At 47.8% G+C, this 24,025-nt stretch overlaps 3 protein-coding genes across 4 annotated transcripts in view; 1 reads left to right on the top strand and 2 right to left on the bottom strand.

Annotated features, from left to right (window-relative positions):
• Positions 1–281: 281 nt before the first annotated feature.
• Positions 282–2,241, bottom strand: LOC135824623 (sushi, von Willebrand factor type A, EGF and pentraxin domain-containing protein 1-like). Its single transcript, XM_065337354.1, has one exon. It carries the CDS (start codon positions 2,171–2,173, stop codon positions 1,022–1,024), a length of 1,152 nt encoding a protein of 383 aa, XP_065193426.1. The 5' UTR covers positions 2,174–2,241; the 3' UTR covers positions 282–1,021.
• Positions 2,242–10,391: 8,150 nt separating this feature from the next.
• LOC135824494 (uncharacterized) lies at positions 10,392–19,552 on the top strand. Of its 2 annotated transcripts, none has more exons than XM_065337229.1 (5): positions 10,392–11,086; positions 13,479–13,600; positions 15,218–15,422; positions 16,234–16,626; positions 17,995–19,552. In XM_065337229.1, exons 1-4 carry the CDS (start codon positions 10,477–10,479, stop codon positions 16,623–16,625), a joined length of 1,329 nt encoding a protein of 442 aa, XP_065193301.1. In that variant the 5' UTR covers positions 10,392–10,476; the 3' UTR covers position 16,626; positions 17,995–19,552. The 2 variants fall into 2 exon arrangements, with proteins under 2 accessions (XP_065193301.1, XP_065193300.1); XM_065337228.1 differs by having other exon boundaries at positions 17,981–19,552.
• Positions 19,553–20,382: 830 nt separating this feature from the next.
• The window catches only part of LOC135824493 (mucin-2-like), a 13,339-nt gene continuing 9,696 nt past the window's right edge, over positions 20,383–24,025 (bottom strand). Inside the window, exon 4 of the mRNA XM_065337227.1 lies at positions 20,383–23,666. Coding sequence (XP_065193299.1) covers positions 21,307–23,666 — 2,360 coding nt within the window. The 3' untranslated portion in view covers positions 20,383–21,306. The remainder of the gene's footprint in view (positions 23,667–24,025) is intronic.

Here is a 24,025-nt window from a genome sequence, read left to right as displayed (position 1 = left end):
GCAAGACGTCCGACGGACCGGGAGCGGCACCCGCCGGCCCAGTCGTCGAAGCGAGGAACAGCTCAGACAGTCGGCTCAAGAAAATTCAACAAATATTCTTCAAACCTCTACATTGTCATCTTCAACGTCCTCAGCCTGAAGTCGTCACTGAAGATAATTACTGTGACAAGAGACTTGGCGAGGTAAATTGCACATCAATCTCCTATATCCGTCCGGAACCGGTAGCTCTTGGCGCGTAACACTCGAAAAAAAGGCTGTAACATTTGCAGAACAGTATTAACCTTATTGCAACCACTTCTGAGAATTATGCTCCATTTCTTTATCAACGAACCAAAACATGGATAAAACATACCAGAAAAAGACCCAGGTTCTGCCATTTTTCCCCAGTATTGAATGATATTACTGTGTCATTGATTTCCAACAATAGGGGGAGGTTGTCATTGAGTTCCTAAAGTCGTCTGACCAGCACTGTACTTACATCGGTTCTACTGAGGGGTAAAGAAAGAGGATAAAATTGAAAAGAAGGATTAGATAAATTGCTTAATTGAAGAAGAGGAAAAGAGTTGAGAAAAGGAGGTGTTCGTCTATGGTGATACCACGAGCACACGGAATAAGAGAGCCAAGCCACTTGTAGGATATAAACTGCCTGCAATCTAGTTCTTGGTACTACCGCTGGCAACCGAATGATGGTTCTAGCATAACTGATGTGTTTAATTGGGCTATGATGTATGATGCATTCAAGGAGTATGAATCCATTGAATGTGAATATTGTTGAGAATATACTCTGTGTCTATTTGAGGATCGTTGGCTACCGCAGCTGCTACCGAAAATGGCTGAGATTTGCTTTCACATGCACAGCACAAAATGGGTCAGGCCCCTATATTGTACATTTAACACTTATAATGTACTGAAAGTAACTTCAAAATGTTTGTTGTCCACATCAATTCGATTCTGCAACAAACCAATTCACATGTACAAAGTATATATACACACTACTTAAACTGGGCACTTAGTTATTTGATCACGCGAAGCGGCAGAGAAATGCTGACTTGTAAGCCCAGCACTGATCGTCATTCCAGTTACCTGTGGAGCTCGCCCGGCTGCTCGGCAAAAGCTCCAAGCAGTCTTCAGTACCCGAATAATTGTCGGGCTGGCTGCTCGCCCAATGGTTGAACGACAACACTGCCCCGGCCACATCCCTCCAAACTCCTTCAGTTCTGGAGTCGCTGGCGCCCATCCATAGCGTACCAGACGGATACAATGCTCGTACAAGACACACCTCGCTCGTATTGCGAGGAACAGCAAGATGGCCACCAAGCTTTGAGCACTCGAACATTGCTTGGTGCCAGGTTGATAGTTTCCGAATCACCTTGAAGCCGAACGGCAAACGTGCGCTCTGAGCTGCTGAAGTGATGTTTTGCTGTAGGGTATGAAAGCGCGTGGTTATGGTAGAAATAACCTCGTTTAACTTCCTCTGAAGTGAATTGAATCGAGTATCGAGCTCTCCGGCAGTTAAAAGTTGATTTTGGCATTGAGCACCTCCATACCCCCTGTGACAATCGCACACGTACCCGCTCTCCAACTGCCGACACCTACCGGAATGAGCACACGGATTAGGCAAGCAGTACTGCTTCGCCCGTTGGCAGTGCTGTCCTGTGAATCGTTCAGGGCAAATGCATGCAAAGTATGGTGCTCGGAGCAGGCGATGGCAAGTTCCCCCATTCTCACAACGGGGCATTGATCCGTTACTGTACGGCGTCGAACAGGCATCCATCGTACACGATAGACCCGAATAGCCAGGGTTGCACTGGCATTTGTAAGCTTTCGTCTTGCCGCTGCTCGTATCTACAAGTCGGCAGTGCCCGTGACCTCCACAGGGTACGTATGATATACACGCTGTGTCTTCGGATCGGGAGAAGCACTTTGTCAGCCGCTCTATATCATTTGTCTTCCTTATCCCCATCAGCGGCAGCAGAGAGCGATGCGTGTTGGATACAGCGTCTGCATCGACAGCTCTGGCGGCAAAAACACCTTCATAATACTTCGCATAGTGTTGGGTAAACCCTGCAGCCTCGAAGTACCTTGCGATGCAGCCGCCACTGCTTGAGGAAGCAGAAGTAGGATACGTGCAGCAAGCCAAGAGAACGACAAACAGAGCGGATGAGAGTCGCATTGTGGCAGTGGTAGAGTATTTCCAAACTAAAATGGCATTGACCACTTATATTGTGCAAGGGAACCAGAACGCGGTTCTGAGCTCTGCCTGTGAGGGCCGCAATGCTGCTGACGGTGTGAACCGCGCTGGCGCCACGCATGATCCCGACTCAATCGTTTTAGCAATGGGTTCTTTACTAGGCACGCATTGCGAGCCCCAGCACTCCTGGTATGATTTACAGCAGTACAACCTGAGAAGTATGACTCATTGGTATTTTTGGAAGCCAAGACTCCCAAGAGCCTGTGCTTGCTACATCCATACCTGCTAACCTTCTCGATTTGGTTGGGACCGTGCCGATATCCACGTGGGAGTAGACCTACAGGCGTCCCGCCCGACAACGTGGCCTGACGGTGTGCTATGCTGCCGCCTTTTGCAGGGTAGTGCAAGGCACCCAAAACTACTTTGAAGTACATTTTGATTTGTTGCATGCCACACGGCTACATTGCATACATTTTCTGTCATTTTCCCGATCTCAGGTTTGCAAAGGTATTTATATCATGGATCTTCTTAGAACAACAACAAACAAGGATAGTCAGTCGCTACTATCATGCTTCCGCAATTATGAGGCATTGATCGTCTACTGTAGCGACTTCAAAGCCGTTGTCCGAAATGAAGGTGAAACAAGAAAAATTTCTACTCTAGGGCACAACAAACAGAGATGGGCTAGTTTTGGGAGTTGAGGATCAGTTCAAGAGGCCCATATGATCAATACCCTTAGCGCTCTACAGTTACTTCTGGTAAGAAACATCTTTACCATTCATATCACAAGACTAGTTGATATGTATAGGATATTGACCAAGATGAGGGGTTGCTTGAGATTCATACTGTTGTGGGTTCAAATCCCGCTTGTTCTCTTCCTTTGTCTTCTTTCTTTCAATTTTCTTTTTGAAGTGGAGAGAAAATTTCTAAGTCCCTCCAAAGCCGAAAGATTACAATGCCTATTATATAAAGTGGTCGATACAAGCGGTCGATATTGTTGCGATATGGGTAATATAGGACCAGTCAAGGATCACGAGAATTAGTGGAGGTCGATATAGAAGAGTGATAAACATGAACATAATTGTAACGTACTGAGTCTTTGGTTTTTCTATTGTATATTCAGTCATTGGCAAGGTTACGGAGAAGCTAAAAAAGACTCAGTTGGGTGGTCCATACTTCACTTTGTTCATTTCACCTCAAAGCAGAGAGTTTGGCAAACAGAAATGTATGTAGAGGAGGGGTAAGGGCCCCCGCCCGCATACCTAGACATCGGTTTCTACTTTGATTTTGCATGCATCTATAAATGAGGGAATTGGTTCGTCACAGTTGGCTTCCTGGTTGCCTGTAGGGTCAGTATCGCGACGTGGATCCCAAGCGGCAGGCACGTCTTCATGGTCCAGAGGGATGGATTGGCAGGTGTCTTTCAGAGCTTTGAGCTTCGATACATACGCTCTCCACGCCACGCATTCCCTCAGTCCAGCAGCAAACAAACAAATGGTGACGACGAATCCGATAATACTCCAGAACGGCGCCTTAGGTGATATAAGGACCCACAGCACAGCAACAAGTGAGGCGGATACAAGAAACATGAATCCGGCGCATGTCATCAACTGGCAAGTTTGCTTTCTATGATCCCGAATGGCATTCTCCATTGTTTGGTGAAGCTTAGCTATTCTGTGCCGGAAACCTTCAATTGCAAGGAAAAGAAAAGGGAGAAAAAACAGGACATAGTTTATCCATGTGGGTGTGTGCGTGTGGGTGTTTACTAGGCTTTCCCAAATCGGCGTGCCGAAAAATGGGCCGAAAACAGTTGCTTTGAAGAAATCACCGATCTTGTCGCCGAATACGCAAGTCTCGAACTTAATTCGCCGAGAATCGATGTTTTAGTGCCTCAACAGCATTCAAATGACAAAATCAGTTTTGCCTCTTAAAAAAACCCGCTGGAATTCACTCCCTGCTTCTGTTCGTATTTCCTCCACGCTATCAGACTTCCCCTCAGCCATACAAAAACATTATACGGTACCCCGTGAGTAGGCCTTAGGCCTGTGGGAATGCCCTATTCAAAAATAATGAAAAAACAATTTCTGTAACCGTCATCCGCCAAAGATAACTGCGACTTGAGGCACTTCCGAAAATGGTCAGCAGGAAAAGACACCGAAATCAATGGCTCCATGTCAAGAAATCGGCGATAATTGCACCGAATTTACAAATTTGGCGCTGAATTCACCGGAAATGGATGTTCTAGAGGCTCTACAGTCTGCGTGTAAACGTACATTTTCATTCACATCTACATGTACATGTACATGTAGATGTAGTGACGTTTACATTTTCATTCACATCTACATGTACATGTACATGTAGTGACGTTTACTGAGAGAGGCGACTGCGAGTACCGCTTTCAGCCGCATTCTGACTTTGGGGCTCATAATATGACCGAATTTGGACATTTTCTTAGCCGATCAAAAAGCAGACTAGGCGAAAAAATCGGGCCGTTTGGGAAATGCCTAGTTTTTACATGTACATGTACGTGTGCGCGCGTGTGTGTTTGTGTGTGCGTTGGATGTACATGTACATGTACATGTACATGTACATGTACATCGTGCGTGTCTGTATGTGTGAGTTTATGGAGGTGTGCGTGCCCATGGGTGCATGTGTGCTTTAAAAAAATTAAATAATTAAAAATAGGAACTCATTGGCCAGGGAAAGCCGCTTCACCTAGCCGTGTGGTGTAGACCAGGAGATCAAATAATTTTATCAGCCTTGCAAGCGGTTGACTGGCGTAATCCCATCACACGTTGCTATGTCTAACATGGCTTGTTTGCTATCATCGCTTCAGGCGTATGACTATGAGTACGGATGATCTGTGTGTATACTGTATACTGAAGTATATGAGCTGCCCTCGCCTAGCGATATTTCAGAACATGCTTGCTTGCTGTGGTGAATCCGATTGGCCATCTGGAGTATTGTAAAAAAATATAAAAAAGCCATTAGAAGCGTTGTTGACAGGCCGAGAATCTGCCCTATCCAGCAGAACCGGTACATCTTCATAATAGTAACTGGTGGCGTTGGTGGACATTATAGCGTAACTAGTAGTTCTCTGGTGCTTTTTCTTTTCTATACAATAAATTTTATCCTTCGCTCTCCATCCGAGTCCGTAATATGATTTAAATGCAGTATATTGTTGGTTTGAATAGACCTACCTTCGCCGAGTTTCTCCACAATCGCTGCTGACTGACTTATCCACTTGTACGGGCAAGGCAACCCCTCTTCACTTGACTTCTGTCTACTCGTCAGTTTAGATTACGAACACTACGCATTGCCGAACCAGTGCAACAGTAGCCATTTTACCTTTCTTCTGTGCGTCTCATTGACAGAGGTCTAGCGGGAAATACTGTGCAGGTGGGGACAAGGCGCATAATAATCCTCATAGAGTCTCTCTCAGAGTCTCTACGATCCACCGCCAGCAATCTGGATCCATACGGCCAGAAGGAAGTTAGTTCCTTTGGGAGACCACCTGGAGCCGCTTTGAATGGATATACGTTCAGCTCAGGATGTCCAGATCTTGGAACACTTTGTTTTCAATTATACCGGGCAAGGTACGACTGGCACATCAGACCTACAGGTAGCTTCATCTAGCATGCGGAGTTACAGTCATGACGGGACTGTCGAGGTCAGCTGGCACTAGTATTGCTTTGCCATGATGCTAGGCTTCTGTGCCACGAGGGTCACCTTGTGTGTCTAAAGAACAAAATTCACAAAGCCGAGTAAGCTCCGTCATACTGTGCGCAGCCGAATGCCACCTACATGTACATGCACACGTAACATGGTGTAACAGGATGTATGAGGGGCCAATCCGAGGTCATAGTCCTGACACGATTCTTCAGAGTCTGAAACTCGACCAAGCTGCCTCAGTGAGGACTTGCCTTCGTGTGGTAAAGTTTATTAAGCATGGCCCGTATAGTTCCCGAGCTGACAGTGATCCTGCTGACACCTACTACGAGGCCTGGGCCTGTCCCAAAACCTGTCAAAAATTTGACCTGAGAAGTACAATCATGTACCTTGTCCTTGTAGCAAATCCTCATATTATATAATGAAATCGTCCAGATTACATGTACATGTACATGTACATGTATCTACATCTAAGTCCGTCCATTCTGTAGGCTGTTATCGTAGGGAACCTGTGATATTCACTATCACCTTGGCAAATTCATGTTCAAGACAACGAAATGTTATTTATATTATTCTCGAACCCGTCCCCAATTGGGTTCACGTCGGCATAATTGACTGGGAGCAGGCGTGTATGTGTGTGCGTGTGTGTGTGTGTGTGTGTGTGTGTGTGTGTGTGTGTGTGTGTGTGTGTGTGTGTGTGTGTCTGTGTTCGTGTGTGTGTGAGAGAGAGAGAGGGAGAGTGGGAAAATAAAGTATATACATTGGAGTGGTGCTCCTTTCCACCATCGCGATTTCCTGGTGTGCCCTTGCCCTACCGTCATTGTTGTACGCTTTAGTTCTGCAAGTTGTGTGGAGGACACTAACTTGAATTTCATTCTCGCGAATACTGTAGTAATTTTAGTTACTTTGTCGTAATGTGCGTCAGTACGCGCTCTCGCCTACCTCAAGGGGGGAGGGGGAAGGACCGGGTGCGCAGTGGACGTGTGCTCGCTCTCTACATGAAACAAAACTTACAGACAGACTAGAGGAATCCATCCTTGGGCACCGTCTCATCTGTTTTGCAAAAACCCAACACGGAATCGTAAACGTTCGAAATAGAGACCGCTAGAATGTGAACGCGTCGCTCAGGGGTCGGATTTCAATTGCCAGCACTCTAGAAGAAGTAACAAGACAAGCAATAGTGTATGGTAGATTGGTCTGCTGGGCAATCGCCACAATCTCACACACAACGTGCGCACGGTTGATGATGACGGATGCTTCTTTCAGCCTTTACTGGGGGTGCAGCACCCCGTCGTAAAAGTACGAAATTATAACTGGTGCATTGTCCCCAAATAATATGAACTGGTTCACCTGAAGCGCGAATGACGGGACCCGAACGCACAAGTAGCACGAGGTTCCCACCTCTAGGCCCCGGCGGATAACTCGAGAATTTGATGGATTCTGTTTTTCAATGTGCTCGCATTCTGCTCCAACATAATAATATAATAATGAGTTTGGATCTGCCAGCAGCTGGACCAGCTTTACCCAATAAGCATACCATTAAACAAGCGTGCGCAGAGCGAAAATCCAAAACACTTTCCACTATGCCGCTGCATGGGAGATATTGGATCCGCTTGGAGGAAAATCGCCTCGATAAGGAGCTTACCTTCATGTGGCTGAAATCAAGAACACTGAAACCTTCAACTAAAGGCATGATTATGGCAGCACAAGACCAATCCCTCAAAACGAAAAATTACCAATACGCCATAATGAAGTCCATTGCTCGAACTGATGCCAATTGCAGGCTTTTCAAGGGCAGCTTAGAAACAATTGACCACATTGTCAGTGCCTGCCCAGGTCTTGCTCGGACTAGTTACATCGAACGTCATAACCGGATAGTAAAGTATGTGCACTTCGAAATGTGTAGAGCACGAGATCTACCTGCTGGTGCTTCACGATTCGACCACCAGCTCAAGGCATTGGTCAAAAGTGATCGGTATCGGCTCTATTGGGAGTATTCGGTCCCAACTGACCTGAAACTATCAGCAAACAGGCCTGATCTGCTCATTGTTGATGACAAGGAGCGCATCGCATACATTATAGACATCAGCGTTCCTGGTGAGAACAAAATCAATAAGAATAAGGCTGAAAAGCGCTCGAAATATTATGACTTGAAGCGGGAGATTTCCAGAATTTGGTCCCTCACCCAGGTTGACGTGGTCCCTGTGGTTGCCGGTGCCCTGGGAGGCTTGGTGGGGGAGACTCCTCAATGCCTCCGGACTGTGCAGGGAGGAGACCTGGCTATTGTGCAACAGAAGGCTATCCAAAATTAAAATTTCACGGTTCGCGTGAGACTCGGCTGGAAGCCGGGTTTTCCGCATCCGTAGGAACGCCACCACCCTTCAAGGATCAAGGCGCAGATGCAGTTCCTAAAGCGGTGGGAGGTGAGTAGATCAGCTCACCAGCAAGTGGTCAAAGACCGAAAATCCCATTCACTGCTTCCATGTTTTCCTCGTGCCAGGCCACGAGTTCCCAATTAACTGTGGGTCGCAGCACGGCTAGAAAAAATCCTTCCGCTTCCAAGCAGGACTTGAACCTGGCACCCTCTGTTTCTCAATCATGGTCTTAGACCATCCCACTATGCCTGCCTGCACTATACAAGGCTATCCAAGGTTCGGTTAAAATACTAAGAACTTTCCTTAACATGTAGATGCACATCTGCTGCGTTTTCATGTTCAATAGCCAAGAGACTTGAATAACGACTGATAAAGATATTTCCTTTGTACTCCCCATAACAACATCAACGTCCTTATCATTTGTACAATACCTGTCTTTGCACAATACCTGCCGTTGCAAATTCTTTATTATTGTTTTGATGTTGGAGTTTGGATTGAGTTTCTTTCCTTTCTTCCTCTTCCTTCCCCTATTTCTTGTCCCTTTGGTTTTTGGCTTTTTTATTTTTTTCACTTTCTTTTTGCTGTCCCACCCATGGAAATATTTCCCGGTGGGTCTGGCTTATCGCCTTCGAAAGAAGTGAATAAAGGAGACATAATAATAAAAACAGCTCGCATGTACCCCATGGGTGAGATCACCCGTATGATGTCTACTGAATTGTTCTCCGCAAATATCATCTCTATTCTTTTGAACAGCGCATAAATCTTAAACTCTATGTTTTGGTGTACCGCTGCTTGACCCCACATCTTGCTAGTCCCCTTCTCCAATCCTTGTTCCAGCTTAGGGCTGCTGTGCCTGGACACCAGGCTCGCACGCGCGGCCAGGCACAGCGTGCATTAGTTCTTCCGCCTGTTTCTACGCAATATGGCATGCGTTCTATTTCTTTCCTGGCGGCAGGCAGATGGAACGCTCTTCCCACTGACAGCCGTCAGGCCCCGTCTCTTACTCTTTATGTAAACATGTTAAAAATCCACCCAGGGTTCCTATTAAAAGGCAACGCCTGTTGGGACTCCCCTAGTAAAATAATAAATTCTACTACTACTCTACTACTACATCATACATTAGGCATTTGCGGATAATGCCGGCAGAAAAATCGGCAGAATTCGGTACTTTTTCTGGTAAGTTTCATGCATGTTTGGTATGTGGATAAAGAAATGGAGTAGAATTCGAGGAATTGCCCGCCATAAGGTTTGTATGGTTCTGCCAATTTCACTGCTTTTCGAGCAGAATCTGCCAATGCCTACGACTACAGTGCTGGCAACTGAAATCCGACCCCCTGACGTCTCACGTCTCACGTCGCAAAGAATGTGAACCCACCGCTCAGGGGGTCGGATTTCAGTTTCCAGCACTGTATGTGTCCATGACTGTAAATGTACGTATCGTTGTTCTACGGTACGCGGCATGGCATGTTAGCGCGAGTAAGGGTACACGTAATCTACCAGTAAACCCATATGTCACCAGCCACCACCGCGCCGCGTAGATCTACCGGTCAACGTGCCTGATCGTGCGCGCGATTACTTAGAAAGGAGGTTTGAAGTAGACATACCATCTGCGCCCGAATGCTAAAGTCTTTGGCCCTGACCACTCGTATTCTTCTTCTCCGCCGGCGGCGGCACATAAATCTCGCGTCAGGAGTGACTCAGGACAAGGCTCCCCAAGACTGAAGAGGTCAACGATAACCTCAATGATACACAGCCATGACATAAACTTTGGATTGCGTGAACTATTCCCGGTACCTTGAAAGAGTGCGTGGTTTTTTACCTGTTGAAGTCAGTTCTCGTCGTTCCTTCTCGGAAGCGTTTCGTAGCCTCGATACGAGATCGAGAAGCAGGCTAGGCTAACACGGACAGGATATAGGAGATATTATGCACGCACGCACACAACACTATCAACACGCGCTTAGCGCTTCAGAAGACATAGATCGAACCCCACGCTGGTTGGCGATTGAAACCAGTGAAAGGTGCGGGGGAGGGCATGCCCGGTAGGCCTTCGTCGCCGGCTGAGAGAGGCCCGAAGGCGGGTTGTAGGGGCAAGGTCGCGCGCTTCCCTTCCGTCATATCAATCGCCGCTGGCTTGGTGATGAGCTCAGTCGCGCGGAGTTTACCTCGCCAGCTGTTTCAATATCACATGTTGTCAGAGTACAGTGTCCACAGTTCGTTGTCCTTGCGAAGAAGCTTTTCGTCATGGCGTATTGCCGCAGTTGGAATGTTTTTGTTGTTGTTCTCGCTGCCCTTTGGGTTTCACCCGGTCGAGGACTCGCGGCCAGCGTCAAACCCAACACGAATGGTGGTTCCAGTGGCTCGGTCGTTTTCGTCAGCTCCGTAGAGGAGTGTGAACATCTGAGCGGCGTAGTGGAGAAAGTGCACGTTGTTAGCGAAACCGACGAGCTACTATTTGAATGCAAAACGCCGTCACCGCCACGCAAGACGAGCACGGCAGCACAAGACGCTCCACCTACCACCCTATCCACAGTGCAGCACGGTGTAGCGTTCACAGTGCCACGATTGGCCGAGCGTACGTCGCCTCCCATACCGCCGACAACGACACGCACGGCCACGACTTCCTTCGCGTCCGCTGCGCGAGCATACCAAAGCACAGGGACTAACACCCCCGGCAAAGACAAGTCGCCAAACGCAGGGCAAGTGGGTTGGTCCTCCACCGCTACTATTACTAGCAACAGCAGCAGCATCACCGCCACCAAGGTTGCCGTCTCCAGTACGGTTCAAGCGACACTACCGCCCACAGTGGTCGTCAAAGGAAACCTGTCTGACTTCGGCTCTACGGGCGCGCCGAGTAAGTGGTAGTTTCGTTTTTCTGGCTGTCGCCTGTGTTGACACTTGTCGTCAGTGTCTATGGTTGTTAATGTAGTGGTGTGCACGAGTACCGGTGAGGACCTCGGGTAGACTGGTACAAAATAGTACCAGAAAACCCGAAGTCGCAGATGACATCATGTACAGTGCATGTGTACAAGTTCATGTAATACTCTGCATGTCTACCCCGTGTGTAAGGGAAGTGGTGCATTGTGGTGTTACCGTGGAAACATTACCCAATCAGATACCCGTGCTACCCTTGGAAAACTATCCGAACCTGATGCTAGAAGGAAATGCTACCTGACTCAGGCCTAGGTGTTATCATGGCCATGAATGCACTTTCTATTCTATCGCCATCATAATATTGGGCATCAATGCCCGTTTGGTTCGCGATGTGAAATAAAACTTCAAACAAACAAACAAAAATGCGGGATCCTAGTCCTAGTTTGTATTTGCTGCTGTTCCCGCTAACTAATTCAATGTTGTAGTTACTAAGGGGGGCGTTCGAATTGCCTTCATCAACTTTTCGAACAAATTTTTAAAAGAGATCAGTGGAAGTGTCCCAATACATGTAGAACGGTTTCAATCATTTTAGAGTTTTTCAGGGCAAATGTCATGGCGATAACGACGTCCGACCAGATCGACCATCTCAGATTGACGTAGCTATTCCATACTCTACACATACCTCTACATCTCCCATCGGATGAGGAGTTTCGTTTTCTGAAGAGGCCATAAAAAATAAAATAAAAACCCTCAAAAAGTCAAAGAATGACAATTTGAACTCGCCCTTAGTATAGACTGCTAGTGCTAATTATCAAGTGTACCAGTACTAGCACTACGATCTGGTTCAGTGGTGGTGCAAATAATAATAATAATAATGTCAAACTGATGATCCAGCTAGCAGAACAGATCCTCGATGGCATGAGCAGGTTATGGACCACAGTCACTACTTCATTTTGTGAGTGGTTGGGGCTGAGTTGACCAGCAAAGTAACTCCACCGCATGAGTGGGTGGGCATGAGTGGGTGGGCATGAGTGGGTGGGCATGAGTGGGTGGGCATGAGTGGGTGGGCATGAGTGATGAATTCTAGTACTTGTAGTACAAGCTTGCCTTGCTAGTCAGCCAGGGGTCTGTGGCATTGTCACTGTTTCCCTTATGATGCAATCTGCAGGCTAGGTCAGCAGTAGAGCATGAGACTCTTAAGCGGGATTCATAAAAGCTTTTTTGCGATGCGACATACGATGCGACTGCCGCGAAACCGGGAAACCCCCAAATCGCAGCCATCTCGCACCCCACGCAACTAGGCCATCGCAGAAGTTGAACTTGGCTCAACTTTTGCGATGCGACAAGCGATTTGGTGTACGATTTTGACCATTTCTACAGCAAAGTTGTACAAAGGCTCAAGAGTTGCCTATAAATTTGTACAATTTGTACCAAACCTCGCGAATATCATGGTGACGTACCCAAATCAGCAAGACATTGTCGCATTGCTGACTTATTCTGTGAATGGTATTTCGCGAGTTCGCATCGCACGCATCCGTCGCAGAACACGTCGCATCGCGTGTCGCATCGCAAAAAAAGCTTCTGTGAATCCCGCTTTAGTGGGCGCTCTAATTGTCGTCATCAACTGTTCAAACAACTTTTTAAAGAGATTAGTTGAAGTGTCCCATTAGAACGGTTTCTATCATTAATATTTTTAGAGTTTTTCAGTGGTTTCAGTCATGGCGATCAGATCAACCATCTCCACGTACTACGTGACGTAGCTATTCCAAATTCTTCGGAAGTAATCCACCTCTCCCATCGGAAGAGGTTGTGGAGCTTCGAGGAGCTTCGTTTTTCTGAAGAGGCCAATAAGGCCACGTCTTCAGAAAAACGAAACTCCCCGAAAAGTCAAAGAGTGAGAATTCGAACGCGCCGTACGTCTCAGGGTTGTGGGTTCGAGCCCTGTGTTGGGAGCCAATGTTAAGCACAGGCATAGCAGAATTATTAGAGAGATGATTCGAGATTGAGAGAGAAAAAGATAGAGTTGAAGAGCACGAGGTTATGAAGGGCCTGGGTAGCTATGGCAATGAATGAACGAGAGCGCGAATGTAGCTACCCAGGCCAAACGAAATATGCGGGAATGCGGGAAAGTGAGGGGGAGAGTGCGGGAGCAACAAGCTGTAGGAACAGGAAAGGGTGCCTGCAGTAATGTGTGTATGAGTGCGTGTGTACGTGCATATATGGGATGGAGATCAGTAGTGTGTGAGTGCGTGTGTACATGGAATCGTGAACCTAACAACACCGTAACCTAGCGTAACTTACCTTGTTACCTGTAACATTCTGAGGTTGTCTTCTAACCTTGGTGTGGCTGCTCTGTTCGACGATGCATGCAGAGCAGAAGACGATCTTGGTTGTGACGACGGGGATCTCCAAGACGTGTGGCTGGCTGGTGTTGTTCAGGATGTTGGTGATCAACACGTGCAGGGCATACCCATGCTACACGACTGAGTCCATGGTCAGTGACTGTTGTGTGTGTGTGTGTGTGTGTGTGTGTGTGTGTGTGTGTGTGTGTGTGTGTGTGTGTGTGTGTGTGTGTGTGTGTGTGTGTGTGTGTGTGTGTGTGTGTGTGTGTGTGTGTATGTGTGTATGTGTGTCCCATATGGTGCAGCGATTTCCAAACGAGAGGTTGCGAGTTCGATTCCGATGATTATAGACACACATGGTTCTCGTCTCTTTCTCAGACTTCTCCTACTTTTCTTTCATTCTCCTGGGTGGTTACCAACAGCCAGTGCATGCCGGAGTATGTGGTGTAATGTGTGTGCGGGAAAAATGAATAAAGACCAAAAAGTAGGGATTCACTGGCCAGAAAAAGCCACTTCATAGCTGTGTGGTGTAGACCAGGTTGAATAGTGGTGGTCAATTCTTCAGCCTTGTAAGCTGTTTAATGGTGCAATCTCAGCATTAGTGGCTATGGCTTCTGCCATGGCATCGCTATCATCGCCTCCGGCGATGGGAATCAAATGGTCAATGGTGGTGGTGGTGTGTGTGTGTGCGTGTGCTGGTGGGCGTGTGCTTGCGCGTGCGTGCAAAACTAGGAGTATATGGAACCCGGAGCCAGATCATCGTGTGCGTGTCCGGAACATAACTTCAAGAGGATTTTCGGTCTCTCCCGTGTGGCATTTTGAACTGGGCTCCTTTAGGGGTCGAGTGGACTTCGCAGATGTTTGGTAGATCATCGTGTCCATGTCTGGAACACACCTTGGAGACAATTTTCGTTCTCTTCTATACGGCATTCTGAACTGGACTCCTTTTGTTGAGTGCACTTCGCCGATTTTTGGCTTTGAATTCTGTCCTTGGAAACAACTCATGAACACTGCACTGTTCATGCCCATTTGTCACACTTACTCTTTATCTTAGTTCTCACTTTTTGTAATACTTACCACAAGTTACCCGTCATGTGTCACACTTCTTTGGATTTTTAACCTTTGTTTTTCCCTTGATCACTTTAGTTCCGTATTTCCACTGATGATCGGAGCTTGAAAATCGATTTTGGAAACACACAAAACCAAACCTTGAACAAATTGTCATGTTGCGTGGTGATGTCTGCGGCATTCATACTTTTCATAGCTATTATTCAACTTTTATCTCCACGTAGATTATTTTGTAATAGCAATAAAAAGAACAAATTCTGCAGTCATCGCCACACTACAACGAAGTCATGAAAGTTTACCAGAATTAATTTTCTTGTCACATTCATCAGTGGAAAGTCTGATGAATGTGACAAGAAAATTAATTCTGGTAAACTTTCATGACTTCGTTGTAGTGTGGCGATGACTGCAGAATTTGTTCTTTTTATTGCTATTATAAAATTGTTGTCTCCACGTCGATTATTTGTAGATTATTTGATTCATTTTAGATAAATATTTCCTGTACCGAAGTTTTCTAATTCTCCGCAAACTCCAATGTAGCCACGTTCACATTTAGGAAACGTCACTTCTCAACTCCAGACTCCAGAAGTGGGAGAAGTAAAGTTTCCAAAATATACCAAAGTCGGCGAAAATGAAATAAATCTCCACCGAAATTTTCCGGTTATACAGTATATGCGGTGCCCATGCTTTCCCCTGTCCTTCAGGTCACCCATTTCACAGGAAACCTCTTGAAGTCCCTCAGCCTGGCACTGAGCAGTGATGCGAAGGCTGCTGCCACATCACAGTGCTACGGCAGGCAGATCTACTGTGCTGCACTCTGGCACTTTCTCTCTTTCTGGTGCAAGCGCTCCAAGCTGCTGGGAGAAAAGGCGTTCACCAGTGGTCGCTCTGGACGCAGTGCTGTAGAAGGTAAGAGTCCACATTGGAACAGCATGGAACCGGTTACAGCAAGTTTGTTCATGTGTGTGTGGGGGGGGGGGAGTCTATGTGTGTGTGTGTGGTGTGTGCGTGTTTGTGTTCGTGTGTGCGTGTTCGTGTGTGTATGTGTGTGTATGTGTGTGTGTGTGTGTGTGTGTGCATGGTGTGTGTGTGTTTTTAAGCTATCTTCGACATCATTCTTTTTACTCATTCGTTGTTTTCCACCATTCTGTGAGAGCCAGACCCTTAGCAGGTGAGAAAGCATCACGGTCTGGTCGCTAGATGATGTAAATCCACAGAAACCCATTCCTCACCAGACAACACAATGTACGTGTCAAAAAGTAACCTTTTTAGACCAAGAGTGGTATATATGACTAATAAAGATAGAAATTTATACAAAAGAGAAAGACCATGGAACTACAAGTTACGCTATACTGTCCACTAACACCACCAGTTACTAAACAATCAGTTCATGCGATAACATTGCACGACACTGGCCGACGGTACTGAGCTGATTGTTTAGTAGCTGGTGGTGTTAGTGGACAGCATAGCGTAACTTGTAGTTCCTTGGTGTTTCTCTTTTGTATAAATTAAACCTTGGCTCTCCATCTGAGTCCATTCCTGCACAAAAGATAGAAATATTTACGATACTTTTCCAGGCGTTTCGTTGTTCGGCACAACATCTGCACAACATCGTCAGTGGATAAAGAATGATACCGGTACCGGTATGTGTACATAAGGAGAGATGCATAGAAGTGCTGAACCCCCCTCTTCCCGTTTCTTGTCTTACACAAACGTGCAGATGATTCTGGCATACAGGATGAACTGAGCTATGCTCTGCGTCATGCGGAGTTCTGGCCTGGAGTAGGAGACAACACAACATTCACGCGGGCCGTGAGAGAGGTGGTGGCCGATTTGGAGGCTGAGGCCAACGGGCAGCCAGCGAAGACAACCGTGCCACTTCACATCTTCCAGCAGCTGGTCGAAGAGCCTTACGCCGGCAGTAGCGCGGAGAGCGGTCGGTACCCCAGGTCGTCTCGGAATCCACTGACGGCCGACGACCACCGCAGGCTGTGGATAGTGACACAGGCGCTCTGCTGCAACTCTCCATACTGCTCAGCTCTGCAGCTTCGAACTCGGTACTGCGCCGTGCAACGGAGAGCTCTGAAAGTCTTGCGTAGCTTGAGGATATAGCGTGAGTGATGCTAGTTTGGTATGTGTTATTGTATCCTTCCGCTTCCGTGCTGCAACCCACAGTTAATTAGGAACTCGTGGCCTGGCATGAGTAAAACATGGATGTGGCAAATGGGATTTAGGCCTTTGGCCTATTGTTGGTGGATCTGATCTATCCTCTCCCACCGTTTAGGAGCCGAATCTGACCCAGGGAGTTGTACGACTCCTTGTTCTTGACCTGTCCGGTACGCGAACCCGCCGGTTTATTTATTTATTTTTATTGTATTCAGTATGATATACATGTACATTGAACCAAGATCATAAAAGCTACCAAGAGCGTGCAACTCCTGATGCTCTGTCTATGGGGTATGCCGACAGCATAAACTCACATTACGTGGTGCAGTGTCGCAGTTGTACGTTTCCAGCCCGTTTTTTAGAGAGCAGCAGGGTAATAAAAAAAGCACTCCGTGACAGAAACTCCCTGCGCGTCTGCAAATCCGCGGCAGTATCATGGCAGATGTTCGGATTGCGTGCACGCTATCCTTCGTACGTACCTAGTACCAAGCGTACCTTAGACACGTGATTTGAGAGTTGCACACTCTTGGGAGGTTATACTTGCCGTGATCAGGTAAAACATGTCTTTGGGGTTTCGTAAAAAAAAAGATGAGAAATGACGGAATGAAAAAAATGTTTGTCGAGTGCGTTCACACTGAACTTTACTCCTAAACCAGTGGCGATTATCTTCTCAAATTTTGTTGAAATACTTGTTTGGCGGCCTAGTTCAAGTAACTGGTGAGCAAAGATTGACAATGTTCGCATCTAGTGACACTAGAGCAACTCGCAGGGCCAGACGATCGCTCTGCATAACGCAGGTTGGTCTGGTGTCAGCAAGTCCATGGCGGCGGGTCTGCAGAGCGACGCTGACCATTTTTTTAGATCTCAGTGATGTTGATGTCGACAGCGAAGCTGAATCACCCCCATTGTCCCTAGTGGCGAAAAGGCACAAGTAGCAGTTAATTGTGGGCGAGTACATTAGGCGACTAACAGCAGCTCTACTCTGAGCTAACAGCAGCTCTGCTTTGAGCTTCAAACCAGTTGTTTCTAAACCAGTACTCCTCAATCCAAAGATGCCTCTTTGTTGACTTGTTTGTGTGAGGGATGGGGCAAATAGTTTTTTTTACCAGTAAATCACCAATTGTACTTCTGACTACAGCATAGCTCAGTGGTTAGTGCATCGCTGGCTACAAGCGAGGGTCCCTAGTTCGAGTCCTGATGGTGACAGTCAATTGTTTTCCTCAGACTTTTCCCGTTTGTGTCTTTCCCTCAAACAAGTGAATTGTATTTCTAGAGGCTAACAGTCGTTGCTTTTTGCCCAGTGTTTCTACTGCAGGAGTGGAAGGAAAACGGAATGAAACCAAATCCTCAGTCAGCACGGCAAGTAAGAAGTCTAAACGTGTCCGTCATTCTCTATTCGCACATCTATAATCACTGTAATATCACAGCGTCCGGCCCGTGACACATCAAGATTCCCGTGACACATCAAGATTCATGCAGGAAGATCCACACAGTGATACGTCAAGATCCATGCAGTGATACATGTATGTCAAAATCCAATTTCCAAGCGGTGATACATCAAGATCTACGCAGTGATACGTCAAGATCCACGCAGTGATGCATGTACGTCAAGGTCCAATTCCAAGCAGTGATACGTCTAGATCCAGGCAATGATACATCGAGATCCAAGTTCCACGCAGTGATACGTCAAGATCCACGCAGCGATACATGTTCGTGAAGATCCAATCTCCAAGGAGTGATACATCAAGATCCATGCTGTGATACGTGTAGATCCACGCAGTGATTCATGTATGTCAAGATCCACACAGTGATACATCAATATCCAATTTCCAATTACCAAGCAGTAATATGTCAAGATCAACGGAGTGATACATAAAGATCCGCGCAGTGATGCATAAAGATCCACGCACCGGTGCGTCAAGATCCACGCAGTGATACGTGAAGCTCCACGGAGTGATACGTGAAGTTCCATGCAGTGATACGTCAAGATCCACGCAGTGATATGTGAAGCTCCACGGAGTGATATGTGAAGTTCCACTGAGTGATACGTGAAGTTCCACGCAGTGATACGACAAGATAAAGATCCAAGCTCTGATACGTCAAGATAAACACAGTGACATGTCGGGATCCACGCAGTGATACGTCAACATTCAAGCAGTGATACGTCAACATTCAAGCAGTGATACGTCAATATCCCCGGAGTGATGCATCAAGATTCCCGGAGTGATGCATCAAGATCCAAGCAGTGATACATCAAGATCTACGCAGTGATACGTCTAGATCCAAGTTGTGATACATGTACATCAAGGTCCAATTTCCAAGCAGTGATACGTCAAGATCCCCGCAGTGATACATCAATATCCGCGCAGTGATACGACAAGATGAAGATCTAAGCTTGGATATGTCAAGATAAGCAGTGATGTGTCAAGATCCAAGCAGTGATGCATCAACATCTACGCAGTGATACGTCAAGATCCACCCAGTGATACGTCAAAATCCATGCAGATCCGTAAATGTACGTCAAGATTCAATTTCCATGCAGTGACGCATCGAGATCGACACAGTGATACGTCAGGCTGCAATGATGGCGTCGTGATCACTGAGACGCTGAGATCCAACCAACAATGAGATTGCGTTAAAACAGTGACCTAGAATTATGACTGGTTTATTCGCTAGCGGAGTTCTACCTTTAAAATACACTAGGCAATGACAAGAGGTCTGTTGCTGTGAGCAGAGCGTACCAGTCTAAGTTTTTCATCGGATATGCAAAATGCTAATTAACACATCTGACAACTGATTGGGATCTATCAAATATTGCCATTGTGAAAATGAACTGACGGATTTATCTTATCAGATGTAATTCACGCCATTTACTATCGAACCCCTTTCATGTGCTCTGGATGGCAGTCGTGAGTCAGTCAAGTCAAGGCGACAGAAAGCGCAAGATCCGGTGTGGGGAGCGAACATCTTTCTATGCATGACATCATTGCCGAAGTTGCCACCACTAATTTGTAACATTTACTATCATCAATGCTAATGCTAAGTCAGGTATATACTATAGCGGACTAGAATTACTAGCCGAGGAATGAACAATGACAGTTATACCATGTCATGTAAGAAGGGCTACTACGTTCTCTAAAACTCTTGTTCCTTCAACTGCATATCTTGGTGACCAACATAAACAGATATCATTGGATGGGCCACATGGTCTATGTGCTCTATATGGTATTCGATAGGCCACGCTCTGTTCCCTGTGTGTGTGCGCACGATATTGTGTTTGTGTGGTGTGTATTTGTGTGTGTGTGTGTGTGTGTGTGTGTGTGTGTGTGTGTGTGTGTGTGTGTGTGTGTGTGTGTGTGTGTGTGTGTGTGTGTGTGTGTGTGTGTGTGTGTGTGTGCAAAATGCTACGTCTAACATAGCTGTTCACTATCATCGCTTCCGCGATGTGCATGTCTGAGGTGTGTGTGTGTGTGTGTGTGTGCGTTTGTGCTCGGACGATACATTTTGAGCATTCATCATCCCCGGTTGAGATTTCATCTCTAGCGTAGCTTTTTGCTGCAAACTGCAAATGGTTTCACACATAATTATTATCAACTCCCTTCCTGTGCTGTCTACTTGCCTCACTTACTGTATTCTCCCGATTATAAGTCGTGCTCCCACTTACAGGCTTGAGCCATAATTATTGTTTCAACACACACACACACACAAGTAAGCAGTAGTCACTCTGGATTGTAAGTCGCACCCCTTCTTTGCCTTTGAAGTTAAGTGGAAAACGATGTGACGTGTATTCGGGGAAGTGCGGTACTTAGAAAAGGGAGACATGATTGCTGCCGGACCGTGCCATGCAGGATGTCGCCTGTAAATCTCTATCCATCCACTTGAAGGACTTAGATTTGGAAAGGTGAATGTGACAACATGTGATCTGCCTGCCCTATTTGGCGGCTCAAGTAGAGTTCGGTTGGTTCAAGCACAGAAAATAATAATCAAACTAAAATTACATGTATAGAGGTGCGTGCGTGCACGACGCTCACATGTACAACCTGAAGAATTTGTACACTCGCATAGACACATGAGCACGGACGTGCACATTCCCATAAACACACGCGCACGAACACGCACTCGCGCACACACACACACACACACGCACACACACACACACACACACACACAAACACACACACACACACTCACACAATAATAATTGTGCCCGCATGCATACATACACAGTGATAATTATCCTGACCTTTTAAATGCTTCTCTTGCAACTTGGCGACAATAGTGTGTCCAGCATAACATGCGCAAAAAGCTATGTAGCACACACTCAAATATTCTATTGTTGCAGACATTGAAATCAGTTGAGATGTCAAGTGACCGTGGGGAGCAGCTGACCACGCAGGCATGAGCACAGCTGCAAGCGTGCTAACTCATTCTTACAGTGTGTGTATGTGTGTGGTGTGTATGTGTGTGGTGTGTATGTGTGTGTGTGTGTGTTCGTGGTGTGGTGTGTGTGTGGTGTGTGTGTGGTGTGTGTGTGTGTGTGTGTGTGTGTGTGTGTGTGGTGTGTGGAAGTAAGACCGCAGGGCCACGGTCCTTCCACCGGATTTCTACGTTCACAACAGCTAGCACATCAACACTGATTCTGTTCTGAAGAATGAGCAGCATCATCCTTGCCGGCAGCCATGTCATGCAGCTCGGAACTCTCGCCAGCCTGACGGTGCTTCTGCCGTGTAAGAGCAAGCGGCCTTAGCATGGCCGCACCTGGGGCGGTGTTGCGTCGCTTCTTGATGACGCGAGCGTAAATCCCAGCGCCGCTTACTTGGATTTCGCCGCCGTCCCCAGCCGGAGTGTTATCACCATCGGTGTCGTCGCCGTCGTGTTTGTTTTGGTTCCGGTTACGAGGCACGGCGTAGACATCGGAGCCGCACGCTGCCAATCCCTCATTCGCCCGGCGATCGGCTCTTTCATCGCTCGCCGCTCGCGCGGAGTTTTCCATCTCGCTGTCGGGCTGTGTCGCCTGCTGATGTTCTCCGTTCACAACAGCCGTCGTTTGAAAGTCCGACAAGGGTGCATACCCGGATGATATCGGCGATGTGGCCAGCATTGAGCTCGACGCACTCATGCCAGTAGTGCTCAACATGGAATCGCTTTGTGAGGTGGTGCGTTCCACATTCGTCGTCGACGCAGCCTTGCGATGGGTCTTCTTGTACACACTGTACGGGATGGGTTTAACTGCCGGGTTCACTCGTTTGGCTTGGCTGGTTGCCGAAATGCTGCGCATTGAGCGGCTGAAGCGACCCTGACGAGCAAACTTCTGAGATGATAGTTCGGGCGCAGTCACGGCTGATGTGGACCTTACCCGACCTGTGATGTTCTTTTCTGCACCGCCTGCTGCTGTTGCTGCTAAACCATCGGTTGAGGTTGGGTCTCCTGTGCGTGCCGATGCATCCACTGGACCACCGCCCCCAAGCGACGCCTTCAGAACTTCAAACGGTGTGCTGTACTCGTTCTCGGTCACCACTAGGTCAGGAACGGCATTCCGGCTGCCATCAGTTGCCAGGTCTGTGGGCCGCTTGGCCTGTGTGCCTGATTGTTCTGCGTCACCTCCGCGTGATTGCCCCGATGCAGGTGAAGCGGTTGATTCGCTGTTGGCTGCCACGCTCTCTGTGAAGTGCTCAATGGCGCGGTTCAGGACTTCAAATGGCGTGCTATACGGAGATTCGTCGTCGACGTAGTCATCATCGGTCGTCGCCACGGAGCTCAGCGGATTGTGATGGGCCGCTGCCATGGTAACGGGATGCGTGATGATGTCCACTGGTGTGTCGTCCTCGTCGTGTACCGTTGAGCTGAGAGTGGTAAGCAGTGATTCCTGCGGTGATATCGCACTGTCCTGCTTCATGCTCGTTGCGGAGTCCTGGTGAAGTACATCCGTCTGGACGGTGCTGGTAGATAGGATAGAAGTGCGAACGCCGATCGGATCAATGCTTTCTACGCGCTCAATATCGCCCATCAAACACGCGGTGCTATTGTTAGTGGTTGTGTCGCTCGTCATGCCGACTGAACTCTGAACGCTGCCGTTACCCGTCGGCTGTACGGCCATCGTCATGTCCTCCAGCACCACCCCGTCCTCGATCAGCTCCGTCCTACGGCGCGTCTCCCTCGCCACCGCACTCGTGCGCGTGTGCTCTCGCGACACCGAGTAGCCACGGGGACGCCGGCCGTGACCACGGGACTTTCCCCTGCCGCCGCGCACGTACCAGGCCAGCATTGCTACGCTCAGCTTGCCGTCGTGGAACTTCTTGCCCACTACGAGCACCGCGGCAACGAGGAGCAGCGCGAGAACGCAGCCAACTGAGATGAGCACTACGGTGTTCGTAGTGTCCACCAGCGGAGCGGAGCTGGGCAAGAAAGTGCCCGGCTGAGAGCAGGTCGTAACACTGCGCGCATACGCACGGAGATGGCAGCGGAGCAAGGCGGAGAGGTCGTCTGCCGTGATAGCAGTGCTTAGCTCGGCGTCGGTGCTACTGTTAGTGCGGACTTTGGCGGCGGGGGTGGTACTGGCGGTGGTGGGGCTGCTGGATGGTTTGATGCTGGAGTTACTATTGATGCTGGGTATGGACTTGGTATTGATACCGATACTGCTGGTTGAGTGGTGGCTAGTGTCACAGATGGCACTGTGGATATGGTTCGTGTTGTTGTTGATTGTGCTGCAATTGCTGCTGCTGTTGCTGCTGCTGTTGCTCGTGCTGCTATCACTGGGGATGGTTTCATTGCTGCTGCTATCATTGCTGCTGGTGTTGTTGCTGCTGTCGGCGACTGTGCACGCATCCAGGCATGCTATCTCCACACAGGCCGTGACCCAGTCTGGCATGACCATGCCGACTCTCTGCTCGAACTCGTCACGTGAAACGGAGCCCGTTGGACACACACAGCTACTGTTGCAGTCGTTTACCAGGGGTGGAGGGCATGGCGTGGAACAGGGCCCGTTCCCTGCAAGAATATTCAGCACAAATCAGAGAAAATGGCGTCAATGCGGCCTGTCTTTGCCCCCTTTATGGTGGATATGATCAAGAGTACAGTCAACTTCGCGTATACCGACACTCGGCGGGGCATCAGAAAAGTATCCTTATTCGCGTAGTGTCGTTATACCCGAAGTCCCATTATATGTATTACAGTTGGATGGGACTTTGCTCTGGGCATGGAAATTCTGTCGTTATCCGCGAATTGTCGTTATATCCGCAGTCGTTATTAGCGAAGTTGACTGACTGTACAGGAAACCCAGAGCCTGCAGCTTCTGACTCTGTCCGTAGGGGTGTGTCTGTCACGCAAAACTTCGGGATAACATCATA

The sequence above is a fragment of the Sycon ciliatum genome, chromosome 9 (assembly GCF_964019385.1).
Source record: "Sycon ciliatum chromosome 9, ocSycCili1.1, whole genome shotgun sequence".
Classification (NCBI taxonomy): domain Eukaryota; kingdom Metazoa; phylum Porifera; class Calcarea; order Leucosolenida; family Sycettidae; genus Sycon; species Sycon ciliatum.
Note: the sequence above shows the minus strand (reverse complement) of the source record. Positions and strands in the feature narration are given on the sequence as shown.